The sequence below is a fragment of the Enhydra lutris genome, unplaced genomic scaffold, assembly GCF_002288905.1.
Source record: "Enhydra lutris kenyoni isolate GAN:26980312 unplaced genomic scaffold, ASM228890v2 scaffoldscaffold7, whole genome shotgun sequence".
In the NCBI taxonomy this organism is placed as follows: domain Eukaryota; kingdom Metazoa; phylum Chordata; class Mammalia; order Carnivora; family Mustelidae; genus Enhydra; species Enhydra lutris.
In genome coordinates, this window is record NW_019154091.1 from 16,813,414 (window position 1) to 16,827,780 (window position 14,367).

At 32.9% G+C, this 14,367-nt stretch overlaps 1 protein-coding gene across 1 annotated transcript; it reads right to left on the reverse strand.

The window, feature by feature from the left end:
• Positions 1-562: 562 nt before the first annotated feature.
• On the reverse strand, positions 563-12,751 carry LOC111142312 (neurotensin). The gene is made up of 4 exons (XM_022495361.1): positions 12,446-12,751; positions 10,133-10,194; positions 3,765-3,989; positions 563-1,319 (listed from the first exon to the last, which is right to left on the reverse strand). The coding sequence occupies exons 1-4, from the start codon at positions 12,516-12,518 to the stop codon at positions 1,167-1,169; spliced, it is 513 nt and encodes a 170-aa protein (XP_022351069.1). The 5' UTR covers positions 12,519-12,751; the 3' UTR covers positions 563-1,166.
• Positions 12,752-14,367: the final 1,616 nt, after the last annotated feature.

Below are 14,367 nucleotides of genomic sequence, written 5' to 3' on the forward strand. Positions count from 1 at the left end.
CACTGTCCTTGGGCACTTTTTAATGTTGAAGCTGATGAGATGGTGAAAGACAGTTGAGTTGTGGACATGAGTATTCATGGTTTTACCAGAAAACTCAGACACTACTACACTGCTGTTATATTCTACTGAGTGGGGTTTAGCCTAGGGATAGGGCAATCTTATCAAAAGTACCTGGAGTTCTGAAGGCTCCTTCATTCCACAACTTCAATCCTGATATTTTCTCTCATATGTGACTATGAACTAGGTTGCAGCCCTGTGAGGAGAGGTCTTCCTAGACCCTTGTTAAGAGTGAGAATCTAAAAAGTCACAGCTAATGCTGGAATGTATATACTGTGAGGGCTTATGAGACCATAGGTATGATCTTGAAGGAAATTTATGAGGCATTATTTCAAGTATTTCTTTTGCCTCAGAAATGTTCTTCTACTTGGAAAAAACATTAGTCATACAAATTCCTCAGTCAAATTAAAAATAAAGCTACCATCGCTGGATCAAAGTGTGAGGAAAAAAAGTCAGTAAAGGGTAACTCTTCTAATGGAAGTAAATTTGTGGAGAAACATGTTGCTTTTTATTAGCCATGAAGTTTATTTAATAGAAAGACAAATTCAGCTGAAGATCATTCATTAAGATAGGCAAATTAACAATAGTTTATTAATCCTTCTTTTAAGATGAACCTATCTTACCAGTATTACGTTCCCCACATCTGAGAGATTTATGTGAGTCTTGGAAAAGAACACATAGTTCTCTCAATTAAAAAAAATCAAATAATAAAAGAAGTACTATAACTTTGTTTTGAGTCAATGACATATATATATACTAGGCTTTGCCACAGGCCTCCATTGTAATCTCTTATAATTTGGTTTAAAATGTCAAACATTTTGGCTGTTTAAATAACCCATTAAGTGCTCTGCAAAATCACAAGACATTCTACATGTGACTTAATTAATATCTACTCCAATTACACACAACACATTATCATGCTCAAGATCTAGATTTATTTTAAAACATTTAGTCCAGTTTATATTAATGCAGAAAAATCACATCCAATAAACCACAACTGTAGAAGAGACACAATAATTATGTTCTGTCACATTACCACACAAATATAATTTGATATTTAATTACAGGATGATAAATCACAATCACAAGTAAATGAAATATTTATCTTCTCAGTAGTAGTAGGAACCTCTTTTGAGTATGTAGGGTCTTCTGGGTTTATTCTCATACAGCTGGCGTTTCAGAATGTAAGGGATTTTTCTCTTTATAACTTCTTCCTTTTCATTTTTGTCATTTCCAGCATCAAGAACATCTTCCTGAATTAACTGCAAGATAGGCAGGATAGGAATCAAACTTACATGAATGACATCTTTCAGAGCAGTTTTCTACATTTTATCTCTTTTGCTATTCAAACAGTAAGACACATGTGGATGAGATATACAAATTTTAAAGCAATTAAATGTTTTGTCCAGGGACAGATGACTATCAACTGACTGAAATAGAATGAGAAAAAAACTGAGATAATTTTTTTCCAACTCTCTATTCAAGGCTACACACTGATACCTCCAACTGAAGCAACACACGGAGTAGATCTTTGAGTATTTTTCAGGCTTTGATTTATGAGAGACCAGAATGTTATGAAAATATATAATAAATCACAACAAATAGAGAGTTTTGAATTTAGTAAGCCAGGTTTGGCCTCAAAAGGCAACAGGATTTTGTATTCTCTTTAGTTAATTACTGACTTGACTTGAAAACCATTCCAAAGATCCATTTCTTAGTCAAAGAGAGAGGAATGCCTGCTCTGCCTAACTTAGGTGTAGAAATTAACACATGTGAAAGTTCTGTTTCAATAGTTAAGATCTCTTTAGATTGTGGTGCTTAATACTTAGAAGCAAGTTCAGATTCAATAACTTAAGGGAGTTCATCTCCATGTAGAATCTTACCTAATATCTCATTGAATATGCCACATTCTAAAATTAGTTCTGAACACTTTTTTTCTGGTATAGTTCTGAATAAAAAATTTCAGTTAGCAGAAAATGTTTAAGACCTCGTCCCAGAATTTTGCACTTAATTTTATGTGAAATTTTTAAACAAATTGCTCAAGATAAGAATTGCATTTGTATTTGTGATTGTCTTCTAAACTTTGGGGTCATAAGAAATGCTAAGAGGAGACTAAGTTTTTAATTATAGTGCATGTGCACTGAATCGTATCACCAACTACTTTATTTCAACCCACAACTTCAATTTCAGAGAAGGTAAAACAGGTATTGTCAGACACTCTAGTTCCTTAATCTTATGTTTCTCTACGAACATAATCTATAATTATTCATATTCTGTTCTGAGTGATATTATCATTTTATTTTAAATCACTCAATAACATTTAAAATAGTAAAAGTCCTGGGGTGCCTGGGTGGCTCAGTCGCTAAGCATCTGCCTTGGGCTCCGGTCATGATCCCAGGGTCCTGGAATCAAGCCCCGCATCAGGCTCCTTGCTCAGGAGGAAGCTTGTTTCTCCCTCTTGCCACCCCCCTCCCCCACCCTGCGTCCCCCCTCCCCCTGCTTGTGTTCCCTCTCTGGCTGTCTCTCTCTCTGTCAAATAAATAAATAAATTCTTTTAAAAAAAATAATTAAAGTCCTAATCTTATGTGCACCTGATTTGTATGTATCATAGTTAATTGAGTTGTTGTTGTTGTTGTTATTGCTTTTAATTCCCGGATAAATAGCACACAACTGACATTTCCCTATGTTAAAATAAGCATTTTTCAAGCTTTACTGATTTAAAGAATATTTTAAAGACTAAACTATTTAGCTGGAATTGGAATTAAGTGATGAGTAGTCCACCAAGTAAAATTAAATGAACGTTTTTGGTATTTCATCTAGAAAACATCATTTTATTTATAAGTTAGAATAAACACTAAAAATTCTGTTTTACATTTCTTCTTTTCCACAGGTTATCTTTGGGATAGTCATTTACAGAGATCTCTATATTAGCAGGGAAGGTACCCTCAGATTTCCAAGGTTGGTGTAAACCCAAAATATAAAACATTAAGCAAATTTCTCTCAGAGGTTAATATGAAAGAAACGGTTCCCTTGTTGGGAAAATGTTCTTTTTCTTTAAAGCATTTCCATTTCTCTTTTCCTCCTTCAAACAAATTTTCCCAAACCAAAGGCAGTAAATCACTAGTATAGTATTCAATACAACTATTTTATCATACGTCAGTGTAGTTCTTTCGGTATAATGGATTTTGGATGTCTTGGTTGTCGTGGACCTAGTTTAGATGCTAAGGATCTGAAATCTATTTATTCAATGAAATAGGAATATATATCATATGATATATATTCCAGTTTTATTTGCCTAATATATTCAAATACAAATGGAACCTTTTGGTTCTTGTGCTTGTTTATAAACATGTATGACTTGGTGCTTCTAAGAAAATATTTTCAGTCCTTAAATTTTGTGCGTATGCCACTACCAAAAATTGCTTGAGTATGCCACCAATTTAAACACAATAAAACCATGTGGATCAAATCTGCCTTAAGATAGACACCCCCCTTTTAAGATCGAAGAAAAAATATTTTGCTAACTCCCAATATTTGAAGGAGACTTTGAAGATCTGAAGGAATGTTAACCTCAACACATGGTTTATTCTTCTTTAATATTTGTAAGTCTTCCTGTTATGATAATGATCAGGATAAAAAAAAAATCAGTACAAATGAAAGGTAACTAGTGTAACGATAATTATATTCATATTTTGTTTTTGTGTTACCTCCCATTGTTGAAAAGCCCTGCTGTGGCAGATTTTTTGGAGCTGGTATATTGTCAGCATTGCTTCCAAGCTAAAACCATCTAAGGCAGTGGGAAATTTCCTTCTTGTAATAAGCTCCTCTTCACGAAACTCTCCTGTTTCCTCGGCTTGGCTGTTCAGGTTATTTACAAAACTGCAAACATTTAGCAGGGTCATTTTCCAAGAAGAAACACTCGCTTTACTGATCTGAAGTATAGAAAAAAATAGGTACTTAAAATTTAAAAATATAGGTAGTTAAAATTTGTATTATAAGAGTAAGAAATAAATTTCCATTGTGCTAAGCCATTAACATTTTAGGGTCTGTTACTCTAGCCGAATAATTACACTGTTATTTATTTAGTAATTTTATATCACAAAATTGATTAGTAACAATTCCTCATATATTCTAATTTTAAAAATGTAATGCAGTTACACATGTGCACATAGCACAAATACATGAGCAAAACAAACAAAAAAGAATAGTATAAATGTGTAAATATATGTATATATCACAGATGAAAATACTAAAACTATCATTCTCTTTAGTTCACTTCAGTTTAGTGTCTAATGGAGCGTAGCCTACAATGATGCTAATAGATTTGGACAATTACAGTAGTGTGAGAGCACTAATCCATTCCACACATGGATAGTTCTCATAGACAGCATCACAGCTGATCATTTATCTGCAAATTATAATATTTCCTAGAATTACCATTTTTTAATAATATCTTGTCTGAAACCACTATTACCATCAACAATGTTCCTATGTGCCAATAATAATCAACGAAGAAACATAAGGACTTAGGAGAATCGAAATGCAAGATAATAAACATTAAAAAAATTTTCAAAAGTCATAGATGAAGGAAAGCATACATTTTTCCTAAAGACATTCACACACACACACACACACACACACACACACACACATGCACGTGCATGCTCACAGACATGAAACACCACACAACCATGATGGGAGGATTCAAAAACAGTAATATCACACATCAATTCTCTCTATATTACTCCCTACCTATAATGCAATTGTAAATCAAAGTTTCAATTTGGAAAACATGGGGAGACTAGAATTTGGAGGTGGGGATTTGGCAAAATAATTATAATGTTAATTTGGAAGTATGAATGTGTGAGAATAACCAAGAAGAGTTAGCAAAATAAAAAGGTAACAAGGAGAAATTTACTCTATCAGATATTGAAATGTATTTTAAAAGCTCAGTAATCAAAGGAGTGAATTAATAGAGCAAGAGTAAATATTAAACCCAACAGGAAATAATATCCTAAAATTGGTGCAAGTATAAATGAATGTGTAGCAGATAAGCAAAGGTTGCATTTGAAATCCTTGGGATGGGTGGCTATCAGGAAACCTGGACTTGGGTCTAACTCTAACTTTCTTGACATATTGTGGTTTAACAGTATCCAGATGGGTTAAATATGAGTAAAAATAAAATAGTATCTAAATATATAGAATTTGTTTTACATACCTAAAAAGGTATTATTAAGCAAATATCCAAACTGCAATCCACAGTGAAAAGGATAACATTAAATACATAAATGTATAGAACATCTCTGGAAAATTAGTAGCCTGAACTAACATCAGAAGCAAGCTATATTGTAAAAGCTGCCTCAGAATGTTAATATCCTTAACACAGGTAGAGTTCTTCAAGAAGAAACTGTCGAATCCACCTACCAAAAAACAAAACAAAAAACAAAACAAAACAAAAAAACACTAAAAAATTTTAAACCTTAGATAAGTAAAATGAATAAACAAGTCATAGAATCACTCCTTAAAAAGGAAATATGTGGAAAGATGTTCAACCTGGCCAGAAGACTTTTAAAAGAGTAGGTACATTCATTTGGTGTAGTTATAGGAACATGGGGAGACAGACACTTCCTCTTCTAAGTATTTGTTGGTCTGGGTGTAGATTTGTTACAAATTTTGAAGGGTGTTTTGCATTAAAATTCAAAGTGTGCACACCCTTTGATTAAGATTTTATCTGAAGAACATGCAGACATTTGAGTACAAAGGTATTCACTTGAAGACATTATTATGATATGTAATAATATAATATATGATGGTTTTAAACAGTTTGGAAATCCTTTCAGCTATACCCCATGAATACAGTTATCCAGCCATTGCTTAAACTTTGCTGTGAGAAACTTAGAGGTGACATACTCCATTGTCTGGCAGCAACAATTTATATCATGCCAATTGATGGAATACCATATTTCTACATTTAGAAAGCTCTTTATAGATTATCTAATTGAGTGTTTTCTCGCGTGTACTCCTTAGAACGCTAGTTCTGCAATCACTGTTTTTCAAAGGGTTCCACTGTCAAGTTAACTGGAAAACTTGAATTTAAAGGAAATTTAAAGATTTCTTGAACTTAGGTATCCTCAGAGCTTTTAACTTGCAAATACTCATTGTAACTTTTAATTTTATTTATGTATTTTTAAATATTTTATTATTTTTAAGTAATCTCTACACCCCATGTGGGGTCAAACTCACAACCCCGAGATCAAGAGTCACAGGCTCAACTAACTGAGCCAGCCAGGGCCCCCGTTGTAACTTTTTAATGGTGCCAGTAAAAGTATCAAATGTTTCCCAAACTAATTTGACCACAGAATGCTTTATTCATAAAGTATTTGTCTGGACTAGTGTTATCTGTCTACTCTTTTGAATGAGGAAACTGAATTAATCATCTTGTTTCCTCCTACCAGTTAAAGTAGTCACCATGTGACTCAGTAATAGGATTATTTAAGGTCCCTTGAGTCCCTCTCATAGAAAACACAGCAAAGAAAGCACTACTGACTGAAGGATGTCTAAGTAGATATCTTGTATTTGAAAACATTTTGTATAAGGTTTTAACTATTTCATTCAGAAAAATGGCAAAGACTCTTTCTTTGAATCCGGCTCCTCTGAACTCTCTTTCTTGACTACGTCCCAGCCTCGGGCTCTGTCTTTGGTCTCCTAAATCCAGTTCTAGCAAGAATCATGCTGAGTCAATTTGCCACAGGTACGTGGCTCTTGTCCTTGGTATCTGATCATCCTAGATATTTGATCAGATATCAGATACTTTACCAAATTTCTATCCTTAATATCAGAATCCTGTCATATCTCCTAGCAAGAATCCTTCCAGCCTTAATGTTTCCTCTTATTCCATCCATGGAGGCCCACTACACCTCTCTATAAATGCACACTTGCCCTAGTTGTGTTTGGAGTGGAACCGATCTCTGTAAAACCCCCATTTCAGTAGTCCTCTTGACTAAAGTCTTGCTTACTACCTTTAGCTAGATCATGAATAATTTCTCTTTAACAATAAACATTCTTTATTATCAAATTATTTTAGCAAATGATTATAATAGACCTGAGCCTATAGATAAGAAATTTAGAATATTATCTCGCCTTGTTTTTCAAGATAAGGAAAGCAAGAGTATTTGTGGTTCTTACTTACCATTACTTGATTTAACTTTTTAATACTAGATAAGATTCTGGTCGAACTTTTGTTACCTTAATTAAATGGGAGCTAATCTGTATGACCAATACTCACTCCCCATAATCACTAAACACAGATGAGTCCAGCAAATTGTGAACTCAAAGATTTCACTGAATTGAAAATAATTTAAGTCATCTGTGGTGGAGCTCTGAAGTTTCATAGTTGAATACAAAATGTGAGGGTTGGTAATGAATCCTAGATTCCCATTGTTAGTTCAAAAATGCGTATTAAACTGTTACCAGGGGCGCCTGGGTGGCTCAGTGGGTTAAAGCTTCTGCCTTCAGCTCAGGTCATGATCCCAGGGTCCTGGGATCGAGCCCCACATCGGGCTCTCTGCTCAGCTGGGAGCCTGCTTCCCCATCTCTCTCTCTCTCTCTACCTGCCTGTCTGCCTACTTGTGATCTCTGTCTCTCAAATAAATAAACAAAATCTTAAAAAAAAATTCTCTCTCCCTTTAAAAAAAAACCAAAAAACTGTTACTTTATACTAGGCATTAAGTTTGACCATAGAAAATTATAATATTGTAGCAGCTTTTTTAGATCCTGAAGAAAAGATACTATACCAGGTTCTCTTTCTTAATAGAATAGTACGAAAGCACTAGCACTGGTAATAAAGGCAATTGTATTGTGAGAAAAAAATTATCTTCCAGTTTTCAGGCTATAAACTCTCTCTTGATCTTCTGTTGCTTAAGTAAGTTTTCCCATTAGAATTTCAATGTCTAAATAGCTTTACTTTAAAACTGAAATTGCTTACATATTTTTCCTTTAAAATGGAAAGAAGAAACCTGAAGCTCTCAGAAGTTTTTAATAATGGAATCCTATCAGTATCAAATACTATTCTCTTAAATATTTAAATGTAGTAATTTAGTTAAAATTATCATAAGTTTGGAGTTTTCATTTGCATAGAACTCTACTCATACTAAAAATCAATTGAGTCAAAGAGAAACAAATGATAGTAGTTTTGTAAAAAAAAAAATAGGGAATGAGTTGAGCTTTTTGTTCCCATCCTAGCAGCAAACTGAAATAATCATGCTTCTGGGTGCTTCCTCATTACAGACTGTATTTTACTTTTCTCAAATCAAAGGAGTCAATGGGATTCAATTTTGTTTTCCATGATATGTTTTAGAGACATATTCCAAGACTAAATAAAGGGGAAAAAATTTATTGTGCCTATATTTTTATGTATTTCTTTTAAGAGAAAAACCAAGTCACTCCATAAACTGCAATTGTTTTCGCCTGTAATTCTAAGGAAGGAATCACAATTCTACTTCCACACTTTCACAAAGTAGCTAGCACTCCCTAAATTATACTACATTTTGGAGATTATTTAGGACTTTTATGTGTCAATGTAAACTTAGAATTATAGAGGTAAAATCTCTACTGAGAAACTAAGGCATTCCAATCTGCCCCATTTCTAAACAGACTACTGGCTTTGTCTTCCTATTTTTGAGCTGAGGTAATTGTAATGGTTGCTATTCAGACTGAGTATTAAACAAGGGATCCATTATCTTAAGGTTATTATTTGGTTATTGATTTTTAATGGCTATACTAAATTTGATCTTTCCTGATATGAAGCCTACCAAATAATGAAAGAGTTTGGTTTCAAACCATTCAACTTTTGTAGATCTGGGCAATGGTAAAAATACATGCACTCAAATTGTCCCCATGTGTCTTTTAAGGATCATAGTAGATGACATATTTTGGCTAGCTTTCAGATAATAATGTCCTATACTGCCAAATACAGACAAGAAATGGGTATTTCCCCTTCAAACCCACTATCAAACATAATTCTACAAATATAATAGGGATTATTGTACCTAGAACGTGCTCATCCAATTAAGGAAGAGAAACACGTGGTGGCAGGACCCTAGTTGGAGTACTGCTCCAAAAATTAGACAGGAGCTTTGAGCACTTACTTTTTACTACAACATCTGTTGAATTCTCTGCATGGATATCCCAGTGTTTATAATAGTGATTGTACCTGGGGTCTGCCTCAAGTCAAGACTTATTTTTCTTTGAGAAACATCTTTTAGTAGGGAACTCTTTTTTCTATTCCTGTGATCGACTCACCCTGGGTAAATCAAAATACTGTGTGGTAGCATGGTAAACAGGTATATTCCAATTGTATTTTATTCCTAGGTACAGGTTGGGATCTAGGAATCTTGTTTTCAAGACACCAAGAGAGGAGTAAACAGGTACGGTATACAAAATTTCACTTGCTTCCATAAAAACCACAAGCAGGTGTAGATGATACTTCTGTTATAGGGAGAATGTAAACTAGCCCCAATACCAGCATTTACAAATTAGGCAATGAAGACAAGCAATGTTAACTAAGCCCCTTGCTTAAGAAGTCACAGTTGGAGAATTAGATCTCCAAGCTTCTGTTTGCAGTCTACTGCTCTTTAGTTTCTACCACATTTATTTCATGAATTGTCACGAACTACCATTTTTAATTTAGAACTCCATTTTACTCTTCCCGATATAACCAAAATGTCGACTTCGTTTCCTTGGATGCATTTAACTTGAGGCATACCTTTTGCCATACACAATGTGATAGGAATGGAAACAGGATTCTTTTAAATACATTTTCATCTCCACATAAATAATATGTGACTACCTAATTAAAGTCGCGATAAGCTGATTGATAGGCACTACGATTTCTTTCCCTTTCACATCAACACCCTTAACTGCTTTGAACTCAAGGAAAAGTTTCCCGAGAAAGGAAATGCCTCTCGATGAACTTTTCAGTCTTGATGGGAAGTTATTAACTATAGGAAAAGACACCATGTTTATAATGAGAGCTTATATGTTCTTCAATCAATGCTTAAAGAAAAGAAAAAGTTACCTTTGATGTATGCATATTGGTCAATAAATCTGCTTCTAATGCTTTCATTTCCTCTTCTGAATCTGAATAAAATCAAAACCACATGTTTACTATATAATCATATATCAAATAATTATACTATAACCTACAGATTTTAGATTAACCTCAAAAAAATTAGTCTTAGAGGCTTATTGTTTTTCTATGCATTAATTATCCATAAAATAATATTCAGAAAAAATACTTATCATTTAGTTTTGGGCTAACAGGCAGTTAGAATAATAAAACACTCCTAAGAAAATAAACACATGATTATATGCCAAAAGAGCTGTTGATGTATTGGAGTTACTTAATCTCTGAATCTCAGTATTAAAAAAAAAAAAAACTGATTATATCATATGATTGAGATTTCATTAAAAATGCTGGTTAATTTTTACCAGCAATAGTTTACATATATAGAATATATGTATATTGATATTTTAAAAAGAACATAATGAAAAGATGTGTACAAGATGTTTTTTCAAGACAAAAGCAAAGTGAATTTTTTACTGATGATTTTGGAATAAGAGACATCGAGATTTAGTCAAGTTGAGATGCTATTTTACCAAACATGCTTTGAAAGATTTGTTTTTCTACTTTAAATAAGAATTTAGAATTATGTGTACTTAGCTATTTTAGTACAGGCTATTAAGCAAATTGGTTAATTTGTCTATCAATACATGTGTAACTATGTTGAAAATGGACTTCTGACTTTTATTAGGGTAGCCTTTCCAGTTTCCCCTAGTGAATATATTGCAGAGAAGAAAACTTTATAAAATACTGTAAGTAATAGAAATAAAGTTATAGAATATCATAATTACATGACTTGATTTATACTCACTGATCTGTCATAAAACAAAGCAGATGTTAAAATGTCTATCTTCTTCAGCACACACTCTTGTTGAAAAGAAGTGTCTCACTTAAAGAAATTACTTGTTAAATTGTAACCAGCTCCTAAATTACACCAGAGATCTTTTTTCCTATTTGTTCAAGGCCAGTCTGTTTCTCAAGGGAATAATAAATTCCTTTAGCCATTTATGAAAAATGTATATCAAAATCCCTACAAATTTTGGCTTATCACATCAAGAAGCTCAAAGAGTTAATAAACACAGTGTTTAATCAACAATCTAATTTTTCTCATACACTCTAAATATACCTTTAACCTCATGTAATAGATAAAACCATAATTGTAGAAAATTTGGTATTTATAGAATTAAAAATTATTGCAAAGTTAGAAGCTCAAGATCTTTCTCTCATGATCAAAATAAATTAAAAATTTTGTTAAGTAACATTTATATCTTCTGCTAGATTTAATTTCATAATTTAAATAAAATAATAGGAGTTTGAATTAAATATTTCAATGTCATATTAATAAAATATAAAAGTATGCAACAGGCTAAATGATTTTGCTGCACTTATTCCCTATGTATTTTCCCTCTTTGATGTGATATTGCAATATTATAACATTACATGTTACTCTAATAAATTTAAGTCTTATTTTCAAGGTAAGTTATTGGTAGATCTATAACAATACATGGCTTCTTAATTATCACATGCAAAACACTCCATAGGTAAATAACTTCCATTATTTTTATTCCACAATTTTATTCCATAAATTTACCAATTTTCTAGTAATATTTTGTATGAATTTAAACAGCATGCAAAAAAAATTAAATTAATAGTATACTTATTTATCACATGGAAAGACTATACAAAATGCATTGTCTAATAGTACTTGGAATATTTTTATATTTTTTAGAAATCTTTTTCTATAAATAATGGTTCATTCATTTACTCATTAAACATCAGTTTTCACTTTATTTGCATCTTGACATACCTACACAGTTAAAATAATTTGGAGGAGGAAGAAGCCCCTGCTTCCTAAGAGAATGACTGAAGATGAGAAAAAGCATTTTGAATGGAATGAGTTTTAACTATGGGTTCTCCCTTTGACAGGTGGTGCATCTGTACTCCTTATCAGATTTTGACCAGCCTGATTTAAGTTCTACACATTTTTTTTTTTTTCCTACTCTGGTGGTTACATTCCAAGTGGAAGGCATGGAGTGTTTCACTGAAATCTCTTTTATTACCTTTGCAGATTTAAAAAGAGAAATAAAATCTTTCAGTTCTTGTAATCATAAAGACAGAGAAAGAATACATTCAGTTTCTATCACTAAAAAGCAAATCCAGAATAAAGGAAAAACTCTTCTCCCTGGATGCATTAACATAAGTAGCAACACAGTGCCAAAAAAGAGAAAGAAATCACCTCAGGGAATTGTGAAATGCAGCTGAGCTTACCTGAGCACAGACTCCAGGAGCTGAAAGCCAGAAGTATCATGCATATCAGCTGGATTTTCATTCCTGCCATCATCTCCTTGAGCCTTCTAGCAAGCCAAGTCCATAAACGTCACAGACACGCTGAAAGAGGCTTTCTCTAGCGCTTCCTCTTGCCTTCAGCTGATTTGGAAAGTGAACTCTGAGAGATGCTTTGGCCATTCCCTATATATACACGCAGAAGGATGATGTCATGATAGCACAGGGATTATCTCTTAGGATGTGCCCTCCTTCATCTCTATCTCTCTCCTCTCTCCACTTCCTCCTCCCCCTTTCCTTTGTACCCCATTCTCCTCCCCCACTTCCGAACTTCAAATGAAAGTGTGACATCTACCCTAATTGCTACAGTTGCTCTGGATTTCTGACGCACAGAAATCATTCAATAGCAATTCCATATAGAACATACTGGAAGCAAAAATTACAGTGCCTCTCTTTCTCCATTTCCTCTCATTTCTGACTCCAAGAAGTTGTCATTTTGATTTTGTGAAGCATGATATCTATTATTTCTAATGTAAGCAAAGTCTCCAAGATGAATGCATGAAATCAGTGATTCTTAAGCTTTGGAAGTCTTAAAGAGTTGGGGTTCTTTTCTGATAGCCCACACTTGTGAGCAAATGTTTTGTGGCTTAGGGACAAATACAGGTTTTAGAGAATGAATGCTAGAAGAAGGAAGAAAGTGAAAGATAACCAGAGAATCAGTTAAGGTATAGGGATTAAGCAAAAAAAAAAAAGTAAAAAAAAAAAAAAAGGAAGAAAAAAGAAAAAAATTTAAAAAGACTAGTAGCTCTAAAAAATTGAAAAGTTTTTATTTCAAGTAACTGGGAGAATGACAATTTATGATTGCTGACTTTTGGTTAAATGTCTTACAAATACAATGTCATGTTTACAAAATCCAACTATAAACTATTTATGTGGAAATACAGTATTATATCATTGGTGTTTTCTGACACTTTACTCTTTTCTCTCTGCATTGCTCTACTCTTTTTGGATTCATTGATGCTATATCCTATTCTTTTTATAATCCCCTTCTCACTGGTTTTCACAATTGCATCAATTTTTTCTCCTGTTATAGTCATAAAAATGAAATTGTGCTTTTGGAAAGGAAACATTCTTAATCAATATCCACCAAAGTCAGATTTCTAAGACTGTGTCTTCACATCATATTTTACAAATTACAATGACGCTCATTTCATTTCTGGATTCTCAGGAAAAAAAAATGGCTCAGAATGTCTTTTGGAGTGAAGCTTTCTTCTTGTATTAAGTATTTCAGGATACACGAAGTGATCTGAAAAGGGGATGCTGCTAGGAATGTGAATATTTGAAGGTAAAAATGTCTGAGAATTGTTCACTTTTTAAATATACCAGTCATGTAATAACAATAGAGAAAAATATGGATTATTTTCTAACGAGAGTTGATTTATATTTTATGGTATACTGTATGAGATTGACTTCTCTATTCTACCTTAAACTAGGAAAACGGTTTAATTCCAAACATTTAGTAATTATTTAAAACAGCAAGGGATCATTTTTATAATTTGGTGTTCAGAAATCTAACAACGGATATTTTTCTTACTTTTAGTTTTCTTACTTTTAGTTACTTTTACAAACTTAATGTACAGTGCAATATTGAACATGACTCATTTGAAGAAAGTTTTATACGAAGGGTCATTAATTGGCAAAGAAGTGTTGAACATAGACTGCTAAACATTTGCTTTCCTACCACAAGAGGGCGCAACAGAGGTTTAAAAGGATTTTTATTTTCACTTAATTAGAATTCTAAGGATTTTATTTACTTTCTTCTTACTGTCTTTGTGATAGAATCCTTTTAAAGCCCCTTTAATGGAAAAAAAGTAGAAGAGCTTTATATTCCTTGTGCGATATTTAAA